This window comes from Anser cygnoides, chromosome 6 (genome assembly GCF_040182565.1).
Source record: "Anser cygnoides isolate HZ-2024a breed goose chromosome 6, Taihu_goose_T2T_genome, whole genome shotgun sequence".
NCBI lineage: Eukaryota > Metazoa > Chordata > Aves > Anseriformes > Anatidae > Anser > Anser cygnoides.
In genome coordinates, this window is record NC_089878.1 from 38,165,075 (window position 1) to 38,190,721 (window position 25,647).

The 25,647-nt window shown below is 41.0% G+C and overlaps 1 protein-coding gene across 43 annotated transcripts in view; it reads right to left on the reverse strand.

Annotated features, from left to right (window-relative positions):
• Positions 1 to 25,647, reverse strand: part of GTDC1 (glycosyltransferase like domain containing 1) — a 298,807-nt gene that overhangs the window by 196,872 nt on the left and 76,288 nt on the right. For 39 of the 43 annotated variants that reach the window (XR_010832432.1, XM_066999692.1, XM_066999691.1 and 36 more), the window contains 2 exons: positions 10,184 to 10,351; positions 7,043 to 7,216 (listed from right to left, as the gene is read on the reverse strand). The exons of 2 other annotated variants lie outside the window; for them this stretch is intronic. Coding sequence is in view for 40 of the 41 variants with exons in the window: in XM_066999692.1 (XP_066855793.1) it covers positions 7,043 to 7,216; positions 10,184 to 10,351 (342 nt within the window). In the remaining variant the exon portion in view is untranslated. Of the gene's footprint in view, positions 1 to 7,042; positions 7,217 to 10,183; positions 10,352 to 12,717; positions 13,012 to 14,277; positions 14,957 to 25,647 lie in introns of those variants that run through there. 2 more of the 43 variants (XM_048062843.2, XM_013189206.3) reach the window with 2 other exon arrangements.

Consider the following 25,647-nt stretch of genomic DNA (forward strand, 5'->3'; position numbering starts at 1 on the left):
TGAAATTACTTTAAAGAAAAAAACAAGAAAAAACACTTCTATGTAATCTTCATGAATTTTGTAATAAAAATACAAAATATTTCAAATGTTGAAGGGCAGTATTTTGAAATGCAAAATTCAATATGGGCAGATTTGCCTATAAAAACCACTTTCTGCACATGTGAAAGGTTTAAGCCCGTACCTTCATATGGATTGGAACTAAATTGGACACAGCCACATCACTCGATTCCCAGCTTTTAGTTTTGTGTGCTACCTCTTTCCACCTGCGGTAACGTTGTAATCACGCAGAGTGCCAAGCGCCCTCAGCTCTGAATGACTGCAGTGAAAATGAGGGTATTTAGCGTTTCGCGGGATTCTACCATTAATCAATAGCCTTTTTCCACTTTGAATAGAAGGAAAAACAGCTTTATTTTAAGTCTGTCATGACAATTTTAACCAATTAAATTTAAACTTCACCGAGCCTTATTACAACAATTTGAAGCAAACTCTGTCAGCATTTCATGTCTGCACCATCCTGGATGGGGGGGGGGATATTTAACCCCATCCCAGACTTAAGGAGGAAGATGCTGCTGGGAAAGGAAGAGAGAAAAAAACGAACGGAGAACTGAGCAAGGTGCAGAAAGTCCAAAGCAGGGCTTACATTCATTATGCTTTGAAATAGGTAGCATAAGATTATATCAAATAGATGAAAACCTTTGACAGTGTTGAAATTAAAGGAAAAATATATGTGTTTTTCTGTTCTCAGTAAGCGTAGCTGAATTACTGCATTACAGATAGACTATTCTTAGAAGAATTAAAAACACCACCCATATCAGTTTCTGATGAAGGTGTCATTTTCATTTCCTCTCCCATGACATCCCCCAGCTTCAAATGCCCACACACATTACAACAAGGTAGTCTATTCTCTTTGCAAGTTGCAGTGAAATTATTATGCATGAAAGTGCATAATAATCCAGTCCAGTCCAGTCGTGACTCTACCACTGACTTCCTACATGAATATGCACGAATCAATTAAACCTCTGAATGCATCAATTTCCTTTTCAATGTAGCAATGATAATAATAATAATAGCTGCCTATTGTATAGGGCACCGCATGTAGTATTTTTAATGCCTGCTAATGAAATGTGCTATTAATTATTAGAGTGTAGTTTGGCTTTGAAAGCCAAGGATGAGTGCGCCTCAGTTTTGCATTCAAAGTGACACAACCAAAAACCTCGACCGCTTCCAAAACGCGGAGTCAAATGGTATTTCAATCTGTACTGGGACTTTCAGATCCCTGCAGCGAGGCTGCATTGAGATTTGCAGCTAAGGGGTTAATCGGACGAGATGGGAGTGGTTACGGGCTTGGTGCCACAGGTTTTGCCCTTTGTGGCTTCTCACATCCCAGACTTGGAAAATATGAGCTGTGATACTGAGAAAGGTAAGAAGCCAGCACAGCCCCATAGTGATAAATGAGTTTGCATCATCTGTCATTAGAACTTCCTGCCAACAGGGTCATTCCCTATTAAATTACCACTTGTCAATGTTTAAAATACTGATTGATAAATGACTGTGCCAAAACTGATAACACGACAGCTTTTATTTTCTAATATTCTTGGTTACCACATTCTGCTACTTCAAGATACAGATATAGTAGGGATTTTTTTTTCCCAAGTACTTTAGTGAAAGACAATTTAATCTAATACAAAACTAGCAGGTACTGTATAATGATTGGTCCTGATATACATTACATACTATTCTTCTTGCCAAAATAAACCTACTGGCGATTTAGTGATACGGGTAGATCCAAGTTTCACATTTCATCAAATGCTAGTAATCTGTTTTATCAATATAAACTGCATTTTAATGAAAAAATTCTTTTCTTCAGTACACTTCACTTTTAATGCCCCAGAGTATAATAATTCGTTCATGCTGTAGAACAAGAATGTTTTACAAGACCTTAACTCTCCAGAGAAATTTCTCTGTAAATACAAAATGCAAGTTTTATGGGAATGTGTTGTATGCAACATGAGCAGTACCCAACATAATAAAAAACTGGGTTGCACAGAGAATTCTGCTTAAGTATCCTTGTGAGCTATTGTGAGCCTAAATGGTTATTATGACAGCACTGAGTTGAATACCTATACGACTGATAAAAGAGAGTCAGTAAAACTATTTCTGTCTCTGACTAGATAAAAAGAAATGAGGTTTTTGGAGAGTTTCACGAAAGAAATGCACCCCAGTGGACTGTTCAGCCGGGCACCCCTCTGGGAGGGCACTGTCAGGATGCTGCTGGCAAATCCTGGGGGCAAGACCCACATGTTTGGCTTCCAAACACAAGGCTGGGGCAACAGCTACTCCCCAGGGCTAGCATGGAAGCTCGGGCATCCTGCCCCGACGGCACAAGGGCACGTGTGGAAGGAAGCACCACGTGGGAATGCACCACTGGGTACGGGTGTTTGAGTCGCCCTTCATTGAGTTCACCCAATTCCTCGCTGCTCCTCGCACTCACCCTGAGGCACAGAGGGTGACCGACCCGCAGCCAAAGCCCCAGAACTGAAATACTCCGTTTTATGCCCCTTTTTAGCCAGCACTGCGCTTTCCCCCCAGCCGGCGTTATGTCCCAGAGCCTGAGAGCATCCCGCCCGCTGACTGTGTAAGTACCAACACCGGCGCTCCAACTTGCAGCAGGCGAGGAGGAAAGCCATTCAGGGCAGTTATTTCCCTCACCCAGTTCTTCAGCAGCAAGCCCCAAGGTAGGAGCACTCTATCGGTGTTTTCTAATTATGCTAACTACCCATAAACTGTGGTGGCAGGGAGGCTATGCCTGCCGGAGAGCGCAGGGCACCGCGGAGCTACCCAAGCCACCCCCAAGCACGGGAGCTGGCTTCAGAGCTGGAATCGCTGTCATTAGCACCGTACTCCACCTAAAGTAATATATACTATTGCACTGGAAGGCTAATTAGCCAAAAACTGTGCTTCTAAGGTACACTCCTTCCAACAGGCAAGCCAGCTCGGTAGAGCTCACTTGGGTACCACTGCAGTGCATCCCTCGGTGCAACGCAGCCACGTCCCAGTGCCCATCCACAGCTTTGGGATCCTGGGGTTCAGGTCTTTCCCTGGGTTTTGACGTCTGCATTGTCCGGTACTGCAGAGCTATTGTCTGGTGTTATGGTTACAGGGGAAGGGGGAGCCTCCCAGTTATCTAAACAGGGGTTTCAGCAAGCCTGGTCGCAGATAAGCAAGTTGGGAGAATTATTATTTTTTTTATTCCCCAAACCAGGCTCCTCCAAACATGACAGTCATGTTTCTGTACAAGAGATATGCCAGTGTCTTTTAAAAACCTCAGCTTTAGTTAGAAACTCCCTTAACTGGCCATAAAGTATTCTCAGAACTGGAAAATTCTGCCTCTCTTATGCTATAACTAAAAAATATAAAATCGAATGGTTGAAAATGTCCCGTTAACTGTACTAAGTTATAAAAGCAAATTAAGAAACAACATTCTAAAATCTTTAATTCTGCTCCAAAACGTGCAATGCAGATAGTACAAGACACTAACTAACAAGTTCCAATTAAAAGAAACTATTGCTGTCTTCGGCTGTCATCCCAGTCATTTTTATTTTGTATTATTCCACCTTAGCCCAACGTGCATTTTGGGCTCTTAGGAACATTACTTTCTTCTTGCTTATAAAAATGTCTTCCTTTTCTACTACATCATGATGATGGTAAAGATATACTACAATCGGTGGACTAGTATTAATAACTAAAATCTACATTACAATTTCAATTGAAATGAATTCCAAGGAGTGCCCAACCTGACCCAGCTTTGCCAGCTGCCAAAGACGGCATCGATGCAGATAGAGAGAGAGAACTCACACAGAATATCAGCAGGGAACATCCAGAGGTGTTCCAGCAGGGCTTGCTGGCATAAGGAGATCTAAGTACCAAAGACAGCATCATTAGAGAGTTTTGTTCTTGTACCATAGTTTTTGAGTGCACAAACAAAACCAGATAATATCAAAATAGTACAGAGAAAAAGTTTTTTTTTTTTTTAACACTATAATAGAAAATAAATTGAAATTTAACAATGACAATGTAAGTGTGAATTACAACATTTCATTCGCTGAGTAAAATCTGTTATCCAGCACATATGGCCCGTAAGATCAGCTACTGGTCTACATTCCTTGCAATACCTATGCACTGTGAAGTGACAGCCTTAACTTGGAATTTTATTTGTCTGTAAGTTTAGAAGCTTTGTGATAAATATTTCTACATAATACACTTCATCAGAATGGATAAAGAGAAGAATTCAAAGTCAGAAATGATGGAGGATGAATGTATACATGTGGAATAGCTGTGGTGCCACAGGATGCAGCATGGAAGCTAGTCATTGTCAGAACTAGAGAACAGGAGGCTTAGGTCAGAAATTTCTTATTCTGCTAAATCCTCAAAGCCTTTCATCTCTTTTCATGGTCAGATAAGGACCACAGCCTGGTTGTTTGCTCTGGGAACAAGAGGTGCCCTTACGACAAATCTTTATTATAAAATAAGTCTCTTCATAAAATGCATCAGTAACTTCTTCTCATAGGTAGTATAAGAGCAGTGATTAGATGCCCATTCTCAAATATTTAAATACACATTATGCAGAGGTATAATGCTACATCTGATAATATCTCCTTCGTCATTATGCCTTCACTCTTAACTGATCATTTACAATGCTGCTTGTGCTAGTTTGTGTAGCCATCATCTCCAGTAATCACATTAAAAGGTAAATACATTACAGGATTTAATCAGATGACATGCTCTTTTAATACACTGTTTTTTGATCAAAGGTCAGACATATTTTCTTTTATTTACCCTACAATTGCAGTATTAAACCAAAATAATCTTAAAAAGATCACGAGCACAGGTGTGATGATGATTTCTTTGATCACCTCAGTCCAAACGAAGATTATATTTAAGACACAAGCACACCCTTCAACATTCACATGCAAAATAAAAGAGGTCAAAGTAAAGAAAAAATCACCCTGGTTATTTTGCCTTCCGAATTTTTAAATATTTTCCCAACATCTCAGCAAAATTATGCATTTTAAAAAGACTGCAGGCACTGAAATGATTGTCAGTCATGCAAATAATCACTTACTTACACTGTATGAGTTTGGTTTGGATAAAGCAAATTACCATTTGAAAATAACTTGAAAAACACTCTGGGCTAAGAGCTTGCTTTATAAATTTTAGCTTGGCCACAATTTTTCTTAACCTTTTTCTCCTCAATCTCCACTCAGTCACTACAGTAATACAGACTAAATTAAAAAACAGCATTCAGTTGCCACAGGTGCATTCAACATTATTTAAAGCATGATCTTGTAAAGAAATAGTAAATATTAGCTGCAGCTGAAGGTCAAAAACCAAACAACTTATACAGAAGCTCTCCTCTCCTAGGCTTCCCTTCTTTCTGTGCTAATAATACTGCTTCTTGCCTTAAAAAGAATAGAACTTACATCCAGAGGTAGCTTTTGACTCAAATGTATGTTAGAAATAACAGATTACAGCTGGTATTGATCTGTGCTTCTAATTACTCTGCTGAGAAAGTTGTACAGTCACACAGTTATGTTTATGAGCGTCTTAGTTTTGTCCATCTGCTGCTGAAAATAGCTTTTCAATACGATGTCAAGTGCAACAACCACAATAGAAACATGAACAGTGTCCTGCTTTGTGAGATGAGAATTAACATGAGAGCTGGACATTAACAAGAGCACGTGATGAGACTTTCCCACTTCACCACTTGGGTAGCAGACTACCACATTTACCAGAGAGATCTTCTGCTTTCTTAGCAGAAACCTTAGAGACATGGTCTCTAAGAAGCCAAGGGCGATCCTCAGAGAAGTACAGGTACAGATCTCCACTGCCATGCAGACAGCCAAGGCCCTAAGCAACACTGGAGGATTTTCATCCACTTGACAAAAATATAACTTTAAAGACTTAACTTCAGGCATTGATTTTTAAGGGATTTGCATCAGTGCTTTAGAATATGTTTACCACGCAACTGAAATGCAAACTTTGCACCATAAACATCAATAGAGTGCATGGCCTGAGACTTAAAATCTCTGCACCCCAAACTACCACAGCCATACATTTAGTCCTTGGAGAAACTTGAAGTACAAGCTAGTTGGGACAAATATCTCAAGTGTGACCAGAAGTTACTACCAGACCAAAAGCTGGACTCTTGCAGAGTCATGACGCTGTTTTCCACCCCTATTTCAGCAAAAAATGTACCCAGCATCATGAGTTTTTTAAGAGTATAATCAAATTGCAGAATCATACTATCTCTATTTAGTACCGGTCCCACTGAAGCAAAGTTCCTGTTCGGTGGGAGGAGAGCTCCTTGTAATAGGAAAAACAATTGTGCCAGGTTTAATCAAAAGTGAAAAGGATCTGGCGAATGTTCCCTTTGAGCCACATAACCCACTGCTAATTTCAAGATGGGCTCTGAAACAAGGGTAATAAAAAACGTCCTTCATAGTAACTGAGGAAGACTGAAGAGCAACTGCAACTGCAGCTAATGCCAAAATCTGCAAGTCTGCTCTGTGCTACTGAAATGCTTTTCACCTACCTGGAAAGCAATAAAATAAGAGGTAGGGGAGGGAGGAGGGAATAAAATCCCACTACAACATACCAAGGGAAATATAGCCTCTTGACTACAGCCTTATCGCTTTTACTGTTCTCTAGAATTTCTTTCTCCTCCTTGACCTCTCCTGCACAAACAAATAGATGGAGCTGAGGCGCAGACAACTTTTTAAAAACTGAAACAAGTGGGAAATTATTCACGCTGAGGGATGGAAGTTTGTACGACACGCTTGGCAAACCTGCCGGGTCCCAGGGCGGGTGGATCAGATTCTGCCTGAACAGCCCCTGATTATTGAAAGACACTGATCGATCGAGGGGTTGTGCTCATTAACAAACTCCTTACTTAACAATGCCTTAACTGATTAGTTAAAACTTCACAATAAATAGGTAGTTTTGACAGACTGGAGGCAATTTATGACATGGAAAATGTACTGACCTGCTCACATCAGGAAACCTGACTGGAAAGTAAAGAACTTGGCACTTTGGTCTGATTATTTTTTCCAAATCCTTTGGTCTGTGGTCAGGAATCAACTTCATAAATTTTCCAATGGATGTAAGAAACGATTCCATATTAAAAGCAGAGTTGAACACCACAACATCAGCAACCAAACTGTAAAAAGTGGTTAAGATTAATGAACACACTGCTGCTGCAAAAAGAATGGAGTTATTTCAAATGCAATGAAAACAGGATACACATTCTCACAGGCAAAAGATACAAGTGGAATGTCAATATCAACCTTTTCGGGTCAATTAGAAGTAGCATATATAGCTTAATTAGAAAAGTTCATATTTCTGTGTATTTATACTTTGAAATATTTTTGAACTTTTTTTCTTAAACCGAATAAAAATATATTATTACCAATCTAAAGGAGCAAATCCAATTCTATCCATAGATCACTTTTTTATTCATAACATGGTAAGACTGATATTACCACAACTGTTTCTCAAAAAACACTAAAAACAGGTAGATAAGGCACATTGTCATATGACTTAAGTAGAACTAAACTTGGAAAAAGAAAAAAATTCCTTATGGAAAATCCTTTTACTGAAGGACAACTTACCTTTGGTTAACCTACCTTTGACTGACCAAGTGGGTCAAGTAGCACGATCCTAGAGAATTATAACGCTTTTTTTAACCTATGCATGCATAACCCTGATGAAAAGTGCATGCACTAAACAAAAAATACATAGCAAACAATATAAGAAATAAGGTTTGATATATTAATACTGATACATTAATACATATTGTGTTAATACTGATTAATACAATAATATTGATGTATTAAATATACATACATTGTTTATATATTTATATATTGTTCCTTAGTGCTGTAGTTTAAAGCCAACCAGATCTAGAATTTTAAGATGCAGTTAAAATAATAATTTTTTTCTCGAATGGTTGGTCTGGCAAAAGCGGGAAGCTACCAAACCTCTGCAATGCCCGCAGTGCATCCAGGCAGCTCCAACACCACCTCACCTACGCTGGCAAGCACGCAGTGCTGCCGGGGGGAAGAGTGCTTTAGGGCCAGTGGGTTTCCTCCCTATGTTACACAGTGCAACACGGACCCATGGGTTGTAAGATACATTGAGGACACGTGTGCGTAAGTCACTGGGCTGGTGAAAAGTGTATTTGAGGTGAGAGCCTGCCATTCATCCTCACGGTCAAGAAAGAAAACTGACACTGCTCCCCGGAGCAGCAGGAGCCAGCAGGAAAAGCAAAAAACCACGGGAGAGAGAAATCATCCTTTTCAAGCAGGCCACGGGAGTCAAAATGTTTTCCGGCATCCCACACACTTCCCTGCCCGTGATTTTTTACCCTTTGCTTCCCGAGACTTCACAGCAACGATGCAGCCACCTTCCTGCACTGACTTACAGATGGCACGAGGCAAGAGGAGCCCCAGCTGCTCTGCTGCTGGCACATAACAAAGGCTCCACACATCTCCACCTCTGCTCGTCTTGTACATTGAGCCTCGCCTGTCCAGCTTTTTCCTGGAGCCTCTGCAGATCACCGCCAAATTAGAAAGCTCCTGTCAGCCCTGCAGCCTGAGCGACTACAGGGAAAGGAGTTTCACCTTTGAAAAGTGTGATTTTATTACCAGGGTTATATCAGCCCTTTGGAATCATTAACGACCAAAAAAAAAAAAAATCTTTCTTAATGATTGAAGAAGGTTCCAAGAGTTCCAATTTCAATTTTCTCCAAAACATCTAAGCAAACTGCACGGAAAAATACAATTGGAAATATTCAGCTAGAAATATATATCTTGGAAAGATGTACTTTCATGTTTCTGGTATTTCTAACAGATTTGGAAGATGGCAAGATGGCATTTCTTTGCAGATGACCACTAGGTAGTTACAAACGATATAGAGGAGATGGCTGCTATTTGCTGTTAAAAATGGGGTTTCTGCAGCAAGAAAAATGAAAGATGAACATTATATAATTACACAGAGAAGCTATTGGAGGCTGAAGGAAACAAAATGGAGCATCTATACAATTCGTTTGGGGGGGGGGGGGGTGAGGCAAAAGATACTTTTATTATTTTAAAAATGCATGTTTTGAGGATAATGAATGCCAGCTTACAATAGAAGTGTGAAAAATAACTCCTCTAAGTAGTTGCCTCAGTGCCAGAAAAAGACCTTTTAACGTTGTAAAATCTGAAAATGGCTGCTATGCTACTATTTTCAAAAGGTCTTTTGCTCTCCTCTCCCGCTCTACTGCTCAGCAAGTGAAACGTGTTGAAACTGCAGGGGCAGCAGCAGCTACGGGATGGTTAGAGCATACCCAGATCATTTCCTGGAAAATTTGAGTATCAACCAGCTTATATCATGATGCAAAAGCCTAACTTACATCTTAAAATGCTCAATCCCTAGTCCTAATAATTCTCCTAACAGCAGATAGGTAAGAAAGATCATTCAAATCAATTTGCTTCAGCTCAGTTTTGCTGTTTCACTTAGGTTTGTACAGAGTGTAACCACAAAGCTTTTCAGTGTTGCCGTTATTAACTTCTTTCATTAACTCAGATTCAAGAAATACATTTGTTTTTAGCAACAATAAAGGACCGCAGCCTTTAAAACGTCTGGGTATTTTAGTACTGCTCAATTTCTGAATACCAGATGAAAGAAATATAAGGATTTATCTGGTGTGTTTACTGCCCTCTCTTCACAAGAAAAGTGCTGCATTACATTTTAATTTCTGTTTATTTCCCTAAAACCCTCTATATAATTTCTGTTGGATGCAGTAAAAGCTATGGCCGAGCTGAAGATGCTTAGCTGGAGCTTTGCTAAGTGTACGTGAAACAAAGCATCTCGCTCGCTATGGCCAAGGCACTGGGCCAAACCTGCACGACGAACAGGTAAGCCACAGCAGGCAGCACGGTACTGCTGGACTTGTATAAATTGAGATGAGTGCATGGTTTGGGCCAGAGCCCTTTTACCAGCTTCTCTTGGGGTCTCTGCTTGTATCTCTGTTTGCTACAGGCTCACCGTTTGAACGGAGGAGGACTCCTCGAGCTGGCAATGCCGAACATCTGTACGTAGAAGGACACATTAAATAACACGGAGAGGTGCGAGGAACACATACCATGAAAGAATCTGGTTGTATCCGTACTGAAAATCCCTTTCCTTCCAGTTCTGGACAGGATACGCCAATTGGTTCTCATGGAAGTAGAGGACCTTTTTCAATTTGCCCAGGTCAGGGCGCAGGGCAGCGAGTTCAGCCAGGTTAAGCACCGAGCTTGCAAAGAGGATCCTGCAAACAAGGAGAGCAGTGTTCACCGCCTGCGAGCGTGCTCGCAGGGGTCACCCCTTCCCCTTTGCCTCCCCTTCTCCCCCCCAAGAAAAACATAACCCCTATAGGGACACATCAATAGCTAAGCCTTAATACCATGTAGCAGCATTCGAAGTTTTGATCTCTTAAAAAGCAGCTGCTAAGAACCCAACTAGAAAAGCACTGAATCTCATTGGTCTTCCCGGCTCAGTTACAGAGAGATGCAAAATAAAAAAGCTGGATGGATTTTATTGAAAAAGGCAAGAAAAGCTGTATCTGAAGGACAAATGGAACAAAGATAAGGCTGACTAGGGAATACTTTGCTTGCCAGTTTCATTACACTTTACTTCTTTATGCAACCAACTACTGAAATTCAATATACGAGCAGGAATGGCACATGTTCCTGTTATGACATAAACCTTTTTGATTTATGCAGTACACTTATCTAGTGTTGTCTCTTTTTTTTTTTGCCCTTTTCCTGTGTTTTATTTTCTCATTTTTATGAGGTATGCTATATAATGAAATGTTTGTACCCTTGCACCCCAGTCTCGCCATAGCACTCTTGCTACTCCACAATCCACTGCGTTGCTCACATCCTTCAGGTATATCAGGCAGGCACAAACAAAGCTAACAAGCTGCTGTCTTAGCCTTTTATAACTAAACAGGCTATCAGAAAATGAACGTATTTAAATGCCTACTATAAATTTGTGACCCTGCTCAAACCAGTGGCGAATTTCCCCAAATTTCTCCACGACTGCGCGAGTGTTTCATCCCCTGCCTAGCACATCTTTCAAATAAACTGATTTCTGAAGCTACAGAGAGCTGCAGACATTCATAGTAAAAAATTCTCATCAAAAACATTAAAAAAAAAGAAGAGATCAGGCATTCTATTGTACATAAAACATTAAGCTTCCATATAGTACTTTTAAATGCAGCAGAGTGACTTTTTTTTTTGTTATGCACCAATTTAGTAGTTCAGATTCAGAATTTGATGTACGAAACGTTTAATTCTTTTAAAATCTTTTCAATTTCTTCCTATTTTTGCATAGATTTAGTGTTCAAGTTTACTACCAAGCTGCCATCACTAATATTATAAACTTCCAGCTCTGGCTGACAAAACTTGTGCATTTCCCCAAAGAACCATATATATATAAATATATATAATTATATCACCTAGGCTAATATACACTGTCTTTAGGTAATCTGCATCCAGAGAACAAACGCTTCCTAGAGAACAGATCCTGTATCCATCTTAATCAACGTGAGTCGATGCTAATCTGGAAGGCTTACCAAAGTAAGAGATGAATGTTATTGCCTTGTTCATCAAATATTTGGTTTTTCTAAAGGGACTGTCAAACAGAATGGCAATTAAGATACGAGCAGTGGTTTATTATGAGCCGTACAAAGAGCAAAAAATAGTTTTTCGGTAAGTCATCACTTATTTGTCACGAGGAGTAACAAATGGCCTGGGGAGCTCACAGTGGCCTGGTGGCAGATTCAGAGCAGAGGCTTTGAAATCAAAGCTTCCCACAGGCGGTACGATGCGCCTGCCCAGAGATGGTTGGGAGCGAGTTTAGGGTGACAACGAAAACCAGCAGGAGAAAGCACATGCCACATACTCCACAAATAAGATTAATGGCTACTCGGGAAGATGGTGGCTATTTCTGGGGTGCGTCATACCTTATCCGTCCTTTCCATTCCACTGATTTCTCCGAAAACCTCTTTCTGTGAAGAGTTTGGGAGAAAACTGAGCTGATGCAGGACAGTGCCTATGCGCTTGGCTGCGTTTGAATGAGGAAAGGAAAAAAAGAGATGGCACATTGGGACTGAAGGCAGCGGAAGCAGAGCAGGACATGAAGACAAGGGTGGGAAGAGCACGGAGGGGGTGTCAAGGTCAAGGGGACGACTGGAGAGACAAGGGCAGTGGGGAGCACGACGAGAAACGAGAGCAGAGATCCCAGCTTGGGCACCACCACACGGCTCTGAAATACCTGAACCCACTCAGATGGACAAAGGAGTAACTAGCAGAGGGAGACGAAAAAGGTGGTTATATCCACGGGAAAGGAAAATAATTCTTGTGGTACTGGTTTAGACAAACTAAAGGAATCCAGCAGCAGCATCAGGGAGCTGCAGGCTGGCTTTAGTAAGGCAGGAAAGGACAGAAACTTGGAAAGCTTGCAAGAGGCAGGCCTATATTTTCTACAGCATAAATGGGAAGTGCTAAGAATTAACAAGCAGATCACTTATCACTGCCCAGCTCATAAATAAACCAGTGTCAAGAGAAAATTGTTGCAGTTACTAGCAAACTCAGATTTAGAACCTGAAATGACACTGCTTACGTTTCTTACACCAGAAAAGCGTCGAATCGGTAACGGCACCAGAAGACACCCCCCTCGTCCACCTGCAGTTCTCGGCGCTTCCAGGACTGAAGGCAACAAACACGAGCTGCTCTCCTGTTTGTTTCTTTGCCGGCGTAAAAGCTGCTAACTACCAGCAATAACCAATTTCTTCGGCTTTGCAAGCCTAAATAACACCTGACAGCCCGAGTCACCGCGAACATGCCCAGGGAGCAGCCGTGGACGTGGCTAATGGACTCACGCAGGGCACTGGAGGATATGCTGCGCCGCATTTCCACTTAACACCTATTACAAGGGGAAGAAGGGAAAGTTTATTATAATGTAACGTGCGACATAAATATATGTCAGTTGTCATTCCGTGTGACATCAACTTCCATTTTACCTCGGGTTATTATTTAAGCAATAAATCCTAACAAGGTGAGCTTTCTGTATCCGGGAGGTAGAGACACAAGGTGATAGCAAGAACGCTCCGAACATGATAATTCCTGACAGCTGCTGCTTGAGCACAAGTTAAATTGAACAGTTTATCTCAGCATAAAGATGTTATAAGGTTTTATGTTTAATTTAAAAAAATTAACATAAAACCCAGAGAAAGCAGAGTTAGGCAATCTTTCACAAACATGACATACTACAATCACTGTATAAGCTGGATTAGTACTTATTACCATGCTACTAGAGAATTAAGCTGTTTTTAGACCACCAAAGAGCTTTAAATTGCAACTTTTGTCTCTGTAAGAGAAACCTATATTTAAAACGTCTGCTAAATTCAAATTAACTGCTACATCATTAACTCGCCACCTCACGAAAAAAGAAAAAAAACACAACACATTTAAACTGCCATTATAGTATCCTTATCTAGGCCTATTGATGCCGTATAATGGATGCAGGACCCCTCGCTAAGTACACCGGGCGGCTCGTCACAAAGCTGAAGGTCACGCTCGTAACGCCCCAGCTGTCCCCTCCGAGATGTCCCCAGGCTCTTTCCACCCCCAGGACCGCGGCACGCACAGCAGCACCGGCGCCTGGAGCCCGGCCAGCTTTCGGGGCCACCATCCGCACAAGCCCTGGTCTTACGCTAAGCCTGGGCTTAATTCGAAGCACTTAATAGCCCGCCCGACTTCTGAGGGCCTACTTAGGTGAATTAAGTTAAGCGTGTGCTTAATTTATACAAATGTTCAGGGGAGGGAGGCTGAGCACGCTTGCAGGCTCAGAGCTGGGATGCGTATGGAGAGCAACCTGACCTTTGCTATTGTCTTTCACGTTATTTTACTCCAAAGGACTGAAAAGCAGTAAAATTAAAAATAAAAAAGGAAAGGCTTCTACATTACCAGCAGACAAAACGCCTGATACAGGTTTCCATTTATATCAAGCAAATTATAGCAGTGAAGGTGCTAAAGTATATTTATTTTGTTTAATAAATCTTCTTCATGTCACGTAACCATGATTTACTCTTTTATGAAACTGCCCTAAATCTTTCAATTAAATTCCCATGCAACCTAACTAAAAACACATTTCGCCTTCCCCCTGGGAGACCACACAGCGCATATTTACCTATCTGTGGATCTAGAGACTGAACTGTCTGATTCCCCGCGTTTACAGCACAAAGTGGGCTTAAAGCAGCAGCTGATGTGTACTGGGACCGTTCCTGGCGTCGCCGCGCAGGTGCCCCGCAGCCGGCCCTGCCTGGCGAGGGAGGATTGCTGGAGGGCGAGATCCCGTGCCGGCAGCGCCGACGCTCCTGCGCTGCAGATGAAATCAAAGTCCATGAATCTGTGCTGCAAAACAACCACATTCACATCAAACCGAGTCTATGATTGAAGACGTGGCCGTCTAGAAAACACGCACGAGCGCTCTCCGTTTGACGCGGCGTTATGGCAAAGCAGCGCTAGATTTGGATGTCACTGCCAACAGGGGCCTGTTAGGGGAAAGAGGTACCCAGAAAAGGGCTGCTCATCAGGCAGCTCTTGCCAAATCGACGCTCCCTTGTTTTTCAGGAGGGCGGTGTGATGCTGGAAGCAGCCCTGTGCAGAAATGTACTACTAAGCCTTGACCACATGGAGTGGACAAATCCCCCCCTGCTCCTCATGAGGCATTAACTGCTTCGCACTCACCGAACTCCAGATGACACTGTACCTATATATTAGTTCCTGACGTTTCAATCGGAAGGCCTAACACCATGTAGCACGCAGCCGTGAACCCTCAGGCCGTGTCCCAAAAGTGGCTTTATTCCGGATGGGACGCGGGACTGTGCCGTGCCCCGCTGTGCTGTCCCCTCAAACCTCTGCAAAGAGCCACGGAGCAAGTAGAGGAGGAGAAGCGTGACCAGAAGCAGTCACCTCGAGAAACATGAGTTTCACGTGGTGTCTTCAAGCTCCGCAAGGGCAAACCCCAGGGCTTTGGCTCCTCCATCCCATCGCCAGCATGCAGTCCCCTTGGTTTCAGCCCAGCAACTCAGACAAGTCCACGGATTTGGCTGAAAGTTATTTTTCAAGGGTAAACTGTACATCAAATAGAATTATTAATGTGTGCAATACTAAACAGAGTGGTTATTTTCATTTATCACACGTGTTTTTATACGATCAACTTGCAGAAGTTGCATTTTTATCACTGTATCAAGAATACGCAAATTGCAATCAGAAAATGCTCTTCCATTTTCCATTAAACAATAGATGACTCTGAATTTCTGAATAATAAATACTAATAAATGGTAATATATGACTGTATACAATATAATAAAAATAAATTAATTCTAATGTTTTTGACATGGAATGTACAAATGTCAAAAATGCTTATTGATATGATAACATATATCTCATAAATTAAGTTCTAATAGATAGAGCATAATTTGAGATGTTTACAGAAATAATTAAGTCTTACTATTTTGACGGTCTTTATTTTTCAGAACAAATCACAAGGGTTGTCATGCCTTTCATCTTAATTAGGCCATGTGTTTGTCTTATTTATTTGTTATGTACTTTCATGAACGTTTACAAATATTAATCGTAAAGAAAAATATTTTTCCCTCTTGCAGTAATTACTATACATACATATAGTACATAACGATGGATTTTCATGGCTGCCACCAGCTCAATAGTTTGGGATTTGGGGGTTGCCTTGTATATTAAAATACACTAGAAATGAATACTTTGTTTTGAACTCTCACTACCAATCTCCTTTTGATATTTTTATTCAAAAAACACTCCCTCATTTAACAGTACACTACTTTGGACTGCGGTTGAAATCCTTTTCCCTGCCGTGTCAGACCTCAGCTACATTTTCCTAAAGAATTTACTACCTAGAAATCAAATTTTCCCATTTGTTGTATATTACCAAATCCCAAACAACACTCTAAGCCATCTGCATGAACATCTGCCATGCGATGTACCTGGAGCAGAGGGGGCTGCGTGTCCAGCCCCATTACTGCAGGTCCCATCCTTCCCTGCCTCTCGCCCACGCTTCCAGCCCTCTGTTATGCCCCCAGGTAGGATGTCCCAGAGCCCCCACTCTCAACCCGCTGTCCTCACTGATGTTATTCACCAACACTAGGTATATAAAATAGCAATTCTCTCACCTTTACAATAATCAAGGGGCTACACAAATGCAGTAAGTATTTCATTTGTAAATTATTTAGTTTCTCTGTCAATTCCTTCTTATCCCCATGAATGTTTATCTCAACCAAAGTGTTTTCATACAATAAAACCTCAAAAATCCATTTTTAGGGGCCAAATTCCTAGCTTGACACAACTATTTGAGAACTAGTCTTAAACACTTACCAGTATTTTCTATTACCTTTAACTCAAGAGACTGGAAATGATGTGAAAGCAGTTAAAACTAATTTTCTATTTAACACTGAGAAGTGAGCTTGAAAGAGGCTCTTTGAAAGAGAGACTTTTTAGGGAGGTGTCCTATTTTGTTTGGATTGCTTTGGTTTTTAGGCAACAGCACTGAGGCTTCTTCAGTTTTATTAAGTGTGTGGTACTATTTTCTTTCCCTGATTTGTAATTAAATTTGGCTTCAATTAATTACTGACAGATGCACATTCTTACTTCAGTGGCCAGATTGTTCACCATGGGCTACATCGGCCTCTCTGCTTCCATGAAGAGAGAGGTCGAGACCAAGCAGCTCTTGCTGCGGCGATGGAGGAAGAAGAAAGCCACGAATCCACATCATCTTCCTCGTTCAGACCTCACACTGTCGGCACTAAATAACAAAGGAAAGGCATCTTATTAGATCAGAACATAACCAAATCAGGGAAAGGTAGCCAGCGGTGGATGGCTTATGAGAGATGCATAGACTAACTGCTCAAATATATGCTGTGAGATATATCTGCAAGAAGGTAAGAAGCAAGAAAAAGTACAAGAAAAAGAAGACAACTATTGAAAATAGTTGGTAAATATAGTCCTGGTAAATATACAGGATGTGGGAATGTATAGTGAAAAGACTTTTTTAATGGAAAAGATTTCTAAAACTGGTGTTCTACTCAAACTAACCAGGTAACACTAGAATGGCATTGTTTACTGCTTTAAAGTCTGCACATTCATTTAACTTGGTGTCTTATCTGTCTAATTCTGGAACAAAAAAACAATATGTCAAATGACTGGCATGCAAAATGCTACTGTTCCTACCACCCAAGGGGTGGTACGCATCGCAACACTGCTCGTCATCAGCAATGCTAATGAAGAAACGTTGAGGACAACTACTTCGTGTCAGTTGGTGCTTACTGAAGGGGGCTTGAAATTTCATTTAAATGAAGAAACAGGTATTTTTTCTATTTTTATCTGTAATGACTACATTAGGGTTTTTTTCATGGTGGTATACACTCAGCGCATGGGTACATACAGTGCATGCACACGATGCTCTGCAGTGTAGAGCGCCCTTACACACAGACCTTCTCCTGAGCCCTACGAAGACAACACTTAAATGGCAACACCACGTCAGGGCTGGAATGCAGAATGCGAATGGAGGAGTTGCCGTGCAGGTTTCTCCATGCCAAGGGAATGATTTCTACCCAGGAAGCTGCCAAGTAACTGAGGGAAGCGACTGAGCATTTCCAACCATTGGAGACGCAACACCCTGAGCACCTAGAGCTGGAAAACGCCAAATCTTTCCTTCGATATAATATGCAACAAGTACTATTTTCTCACTGAACTCATCTTTGCATTGAATATATGCTTCCACGTGAATACGTACGTTGAGACTTCAGCAAATTTCAAAGCGTGGCTATTTTTTTTTTTCATTGTGCACGTGTTAGCTAAGTAGGATAGTGTTATGTCCTGGGGTTTGGGCTGCTTCAGCACAGGAGCTTCCCGGCATCCCTGCTGCAGGGGTAACACAGGCACGCAGGAAGGGCACGGTGCCCCCGCACTCTGCTCCCTGCCCATCACTCCTGGTGTGCACTCTACAAACAGGAGGTAGAAAACAGCAAGAGCAGAACGTGACAACTTGAACGCTCTTAAGAGGAGCGAGTTCCTTTCCTTGTCCTTCTTGCCTTGCCCGGTGGCGGGGAAAAAGTGACTGACCTGAAGCCAAAGAAGCTGATAAATGCAGTGACTCTTCAAAGGCAGGGTAATAGCTTCTCTTACAGTGATGGAAATGGATCCAGGATGACAAAGAGTCATCATCATAGATATATGGTCTTCACTGCGAGTGAGATGGATTTATCCCAATCAAGGGGAATCAAACTTAGTGCAGCACACAGCCACCCACCAAAACCAGTGAGAGTTTCACCCAAGAAAGGCATCCATGAATGGAGTCACTGATGAATGAAAGGTGAAGTAAAACAATGGCCGATTCCCCTTTATTTTAAAAAGCTTTGGCAAACTCAAAGCTCAAATCTTCTCCCAATTTTCACATTTACACATTTTATATTTTAAAACATCAGAAAACCCATGCACTTTGCACAATCGCAGAGAAGATGGGCAGGGTCTCAGCAGACCGGTTAGCAGTTTTACATTTCGAGTGCCCCCAAAATTCTGTTCTCCAAAACATTCCCGACTGCCACCTGTTTTGTATGTTGCTTTAGGCGCTTTGATATGTAAACACTTTTTTTTTTTTTTTTTTGCAAATTTCAAGACAATCACTGAAAGGACCTTAGTTTTCTTAGCAAATGGATTTCAGATTTTTATAATATTCCATGGTTCTGATTTCATCTCAGATAATCTATAAACGTCAAGTCCTTCTAAAAATATTTTTATGGAAGCTAATGCTCTTGCAGCTAATTTTCACAAAAAATCCCATTGAACAGTATCAATCCAAGGCAAAGCTACTGCTTAAGAATGGGGACCTCAAGAAAAGCAGGATTCTTCCCAGAAAACTAATACAGCCCTCGAAAAAACTCAGACTGTCATAAAACCTGAGCAGCTGGCAACTCTGTCACCATGAAGTATCCATATGGAAGACCGAGATGTGTCAAACTACCCAAAACGAGTTTGGATAGTGCAGAAGATGGAATAAATAATTCAGTATCTTCAACACTTTCAACAGCAGGTAGTAGATATGCTACCTGCTTCTACAACGTGCCAAAATGTAACATGCGAGTGAGAGCGAGAGAGAGAATGTGAGTATCTCCAACCTGTTTTCATGAGGAGATTTTGCTCGAGGAAGTTCTCTTTTTAGAGGCATATGATCCGTATCAGATGTTTGTCAGGAGCAGGCAGCACTACAGAACATTAGGAATAACTTAGTAACTTTAATACATATTCACAAAGTGCATACTGCCTCATACATTTCTATCTATGCGAGTATCTTAACCAAATGCAACAAAAATATCAGGGAAGTGCAAATATTTATTTTTCCCCTTCACATTTCTATAATGCAAGTTGCTGTGGCATAGTGACAACCTTCCTGCCTTAATACCAACAGAGCAGACCACTCAGGATGATCAGCTGAACTTGCAATCAGAACCACAATTTACATGTTTCTGCTCTGCGTTCGTGCAACAGCTCCACCATAAAACTGTACTTTGCAGAGTCAGTCTTCCTCCTTCTTGTAACAGCGACACGCTGGCGTATAAACATACACTGTTTATACTTGCAGAAGATAAAGCAACACTTCTGTTGCCTAAGAAATTAAAATACAGCCATTTCGTGCTTTAAAATGACACACAAACGTGTGTGTTGTAAATAAATAAGCAAGCTCAACTAGAAGAGAGGTGCATGTCAGAGCACGCTAGTCAGAAGCCTGCAGGAGAGCAGTGCTCTCTGATTTGGTCAAAAATCAAGAGTTGTAGCTTTCAAATAGGAGCATGGGGCAGCTCGAGCTGCTCACCATCCCCGAGGACCAGGGCCACTGCAGCATCTGGCGGCGCGGCTGCTCCTCCTCCAGCTCCTCCTGTCCGCAGAACGTGATGCTCGTGGGGACAGAGGCTGCAGGAGAGCCTCTCTCACCGCGAGGTACCAAACCCCTATGGGGAGACGTTTCTCAACCAGCACTTCACTGAGCACCTGGGGACAGCGGGTAGAGCAACATTCAGAAGCATATCAATAGAGAAAATTTCAGTCTTTGACTATCGCACGGCATTTTCAGCCACTAGCCCTTCCTATGAGATGATTTCTGAACTTGGTAAAGCCCACACTCGCTACCAGACTTGAACGATTACACCGAAATGGCTGAATGGCCAAATGAAGTGAGATTTTCAAAGAAGTGAGACAAACACTCTCCTAAATTCAAAAGCTGCCAAACATATTTCATCAAACTTTCAAAAAATAATTGTTTTGTCTGTTCTGAATTAAGCTGTAAGTGGTTAAAGAGAGGTTTCTCTACAAACATGGCTAAAGATCACAAAGGGGAGCATTTGGACTGAATGGAACCCTTCAGTCGTGTATTTCTTAAATAAAACTTGCAACATGCCTGGCATATACCATAAGCTGATTTATTTCCATTTACGTAACGTGTTTTTTCAGTGTAATCTGAATTGATGCCCTATCATTTTATTTCACGTTATCACAACAGGCCTTTCTCTGTAACGCTACCAGCAAAAGGGAAGAAAAAAAAAAAACAAAACCAACTCTCAGCTTTGCTGCCTGGGCGAGGCAGCTCGCTCTGCAACGTGGCTGGAGCTCCTCACACGGCACATGGGGACCAACGCAGGGACTCGCAGAGCGGTGCAGAATTTGAAGGGAACGTGCTAAGCTTACAGCCAGAGCACTTGGCAGCTCTGAACCCGAAGCCTTTTGCCCATTTTTGAAATGTTCTCCAGGTCCTGGCTAGAAGTTCTGCAGATTTGACCACTGTGCCATTACGTTACAGTCACGTTTGGTCAATTTTTACAATACTGAGACAATCCCCAAGTAAGCAAACTGAACCCCAATGCTGCAACACTGAGATTTCCTGCCCTGTGAAAAAAAATCTAATAATAAAGTAACACTCTAAAAATAATGCTTTTAGGCTTCCAGATATTTTTAAATTGTTTTCCCAACTTATCTCATGTGCAACCATGGCATTGTGAAACTTCTGAAATCGTTTTATGATTAAATAAAGCGCCCAGCTCTGAACGCCCATTATTCCCCAGTAACGTGTAAGAGAAATACCAGTGTGAGAAGAATATACCAGACGCTTTCTAATCTTTAAGATTCAGAAAGTGAGGCCAAAGCTTGCTTATCGAGGGCCATGAAGAGAATCAGTGCCACAGTGAGAACTCGGGAGCCCAAGCCAGAGTTGAAGATAAGAGGAAGTCACGGTCTGGTGATTTAATCAATCCCTATATTATCATGTCACTCTGCCTACATATCTTACGGACCCTGCTCACCACGGTACCTGACAGACTTCCTGAATGAAATGTTATCTTCATGAGACCATGCGTAGTGATTCAGTAGTTTCAGATATCGTATTTTCAGGCAGAGAGAGTATGTGTATATGCACATATGTTTGTATGCATTCGCACACAAATGTAAGTACACAGACAACACACATCTATACTACATATATTTATATTTATGTTATATACATTTGAATGCATAGATTTACCCACACTTCCGTCAAATTCCACAATATAACTGTTGAATACTACATTCTGAATTAAGCTATTTAAACCATGGCCAGGAAAATTGTTGACAACAGCTAATTTGTTATTGGGAAAAGATCGTGCAGCTCTCTGCCACAGAAAGCTAAAAATCTGTTCGAGGTGTCTGGTCGACAAGCTTTCGTATCTGCAGACACTGAGCGAAGTGAAATATTTTTGGTCAAGGTCTCCAAATAACACAGTTTTTCCGGTGATGCCTTTGGACTACATGCGAAAGCTTTCAGGGACTCTTGAAAAGGAAACTTTGCTCAAGCTGTTTGTCAAGATGACCGGAGATACTCTTTGGAAAGTATTTCAAAAAGAGTTCTGGACCATTGGTAGTTGCACAATCATATGGGATTAATTTTCTGTATATATCTCTACATAGTGCTGGATGAAACAAATTAACTTTAAAATTCAAAGATCTTTACACAGCCCTGTGCTCTTAGGTACAGATATTTAAGCAATCTCTACTTCCTGTCAAACACTGAAATGGATATTAAATTACATGAAACTATTAGGGAAAAAAAAACTAGCACGATTTCTGTTCTACTTTCTTTGTTAGCTCCTGCATCTTGCTATTTCTCGTACTGAGCCTAAGAGATAATTTATTATTATCTGTGATTTTAATGCCTTCCTCAATTAAAACACTATGTGTGTGCTGGACTTCTGAAGACGCTTCTGAAGCCCAGATGCAGTCTCACAAGGGTCTGCCATAGGAGATAACTCCAGTACCTGGCTCAAAAAAAACAGTGTTCATTTACCTTGCTCCTTTCTGCAGCATCCTGAGACAATTTCAGGGTGTCATCTGTTCATCCACCTTTCTTTCTTTTCTTAAAAAGAAATTAATAGATACATGGAGAAGGGGAAACACGACCATTCCTGGCTTTCCTAAACCCTAACCCCTCAACTTGGCCCCGTGACCCCCACCCAGAGGTGCTCAGCATGACGGGAGCCACCCCAGCCTGCGGGCACACCAAGAGGGGGACGTTCTCATCTAGACTTCGTACGTGGTAGTAAAGAAAGGAACACATTAAGGTGATTTTTGTCTGTTTAAAAAAAAAATATGGTAAATCTCCCTCACCCTCTTTCTGTGGGACCTGTGGATTGATGCAAGCCAGTAGAGGAAGTATAAAAACTTATATTATTTCTTCCTTCTTGCTCCTGTGCTTGGACAAATTACAAGTATTGAAGGAGGAGCAGGGCATTTGTGAAAGAATATAAAAAGTTACACCCGTTGGGGATTACACAGTGCAGTGTCCTGAACTGTCCCACAGCAGACCACCTTAGGGCTACTGTTTCAAGTAAAAATTAAACATTACACAGAAACAGTTCAAGGTTGACATTTCCCAGCTTTGTGTCAAGTTACATTATTTGAATGAATCTCAACTTTTAAAAACATCAAAACAGCAAAGAAAAGCAGATGAGGGCCGTATAAAAAAACGGGGAAATAAGACTCTTACTAGAAGCAAAACAGCCACCCAAGTTGAGTATTAACAGTGGTAGGATTAGGTAATGATGTCTTTAAAAAAAATACCATCCACTCTTTTTATTGCAAATTTAATATGAAAAATGCTTATTACTCTATTAGCAATTTTTACCCACTCCCTTTCTCAGGTTGCACACATCAGTTTTTGCACGTCTGCCTCACAAGAGTCACTGGATTAGGCTGAACCCAAAAGAAAGCCCAAGGTTTACGCACAGCTGCTCTCCAAACCAGCACAGGCTCAGGGTCCTGAGTTACACAGAGCAGCTACGGCTCGACCCTACTAAATACAGCCCCAAAAGTACAGGAGCAGCTCTTCAGAAGTATGGAAAAAAATATGCAGGATTTTTGTCTACGTTACCCAAGAAATCCTATGCAGTCTTTAATAACAGAAAGCACTCAACCGCCCTCTTCTCTCAACTCCCAAGCCCTTACAGAAAGCCTGTTCTTAACCCTTCTGCGCAGACCAAAATTCCCTTTCATCTTCCATTTATTTTCATTTTTACCTGAAAGGGAGAGAAGAGTTGGGCTTTTATGCACAACAAATGAACGGGACTTTTTTGCAGTCTATTAGATTGTGGTCTACTTCCACCGACAGGAACGCATACCTGAATTCCTGCAAAAATATCAATTTTGCCCTTCTGATTTAAGCATGGCATATATTTAATGTAATGTTCACCTCTATATGTTCTCACTGTTTAAGAACTCGGTGCAGGTGTTATTAATAAAATAAATTTATTTTTAAAAAGGATGCTATTCTATAAGCTTTGAAGCTCACACATAGTCTAACTTAACCCAGCTTTGGCTCATCTGGTCTTTAAATGACTTCTTTCATGTGGTCAGCCCACGAGCCATACGTACTGCTGCTCAATCACGCCACTGTACATCGTCAGCGTGAGGATGATTTGCATGATTTGCATTTCCTGTACCATTTGAGCTTCAATGAGCTCTAAGCACCACGTACAAAAGAAACCACTGCCAAGTAATGCAAAGATTTTAGTTAAACCAGATGAGACTATTTTAGTCAGGCTGCCAATAATAAAAAAAAAAGTCTCAGGAATATCCTGTTAAATAAGGATTTATTTGTAGGGAATCTGAACCTTAGATGAGTAGCTACATTTAAAATATAAAAGTTGCACGAATTCCTTAATAAATACGGCCTAACAGCAAATAATTCAGTGAGCATATTTTTTCAGTGTTCCTAAGGTTTTGGCACCGCATTATGTTACTAATTTATTTATTTAATAGCACATAAAATGGGTTCTGATTACGTTAGTTTTCCTAGTATATCAAACTAAATGTAATTAAACTGAATTAACTGATTGCTAGTTAAATTTCTCCCTATGAAAAAATCTTTTATCACAAATGATCAATAAAAGCTGTTGGACGAATAGCTATGATAGAAACAGCATTACAGTGGGCTCAATGAATAAGTACGAAAGTGTAAAAAAAATGTACCAGAGCCTCATCGTCATGAAAAACAGAGACAGATGGGGAGACAGACCTATATGATGCTACAAATAGCAGAATATCTTGTAAGGATTTCAACAAACGTTTTAAGACCTAGTCAAAATTTGAAAAACTACAGATTTGCTTGTGGTGCTGTATTTAAGTTCACCTGTAATCCAAGCTATAACATAATCATTACATATATTGTCAAAGTTTCAGAAATCACAAGAAAAATACAGAGCATCCTTTGAGTATCTGTAAGATCTTTTCCAGATAATGACACAATTAGCGATGCCATTGTTCAGCGTAAGCCCTGCGTTAGCCGTTACTACAAAAATGATTCGGAAAGTTTGCTTTAATAACTACTTTAAGAAACCTGCCTGAGGTGGAGCCCGTTCCCAAGACAAAACAGAAGGTGTGAACACAACCTTCACGTGCGATTCTGCATTTTACAAGTCTCTGCCTAAATTGGTAGATGAATTCAGTCACTAGAAAGATTAACATCTAATAGCATGCTGATACAGTGCACGGCATCTGACCAGCTGAGGGGCGTTCATCACGTACGCCTGATAGCAAGCGAAGGCAGTCTGTTAGAGCTCTGAAGGAATCTGCATATAATCATGCGTAATGAAAACCACAGCAAACTCCCATTGCTGCTCTTTCCAGAGGACATTCTCAGAACATTAAGTTGCGTCTTCATTTTTTCCCGATTGTTGAAATGTTACCAAATGTAAGACAAACATGAACTGTTACCAAAGGGTTAAATCCTGTCAGGAACACAAAAAATCACTTTATCCATTGCTGTCTGAAAATACACAGTCAAGAGCATTGTAACAGGTATATTCTATGCTGTGGCTGTAAAATACAGTGGCCACTTCTATTACTATATTAAAAATGCGTTCTGTCATTTTTCCACTTAGAGATCCCCTGTATAATGCTCTTATTTAAAGGTCAGCTAATTTTATTATGGAAAGTCACTAATAACCTT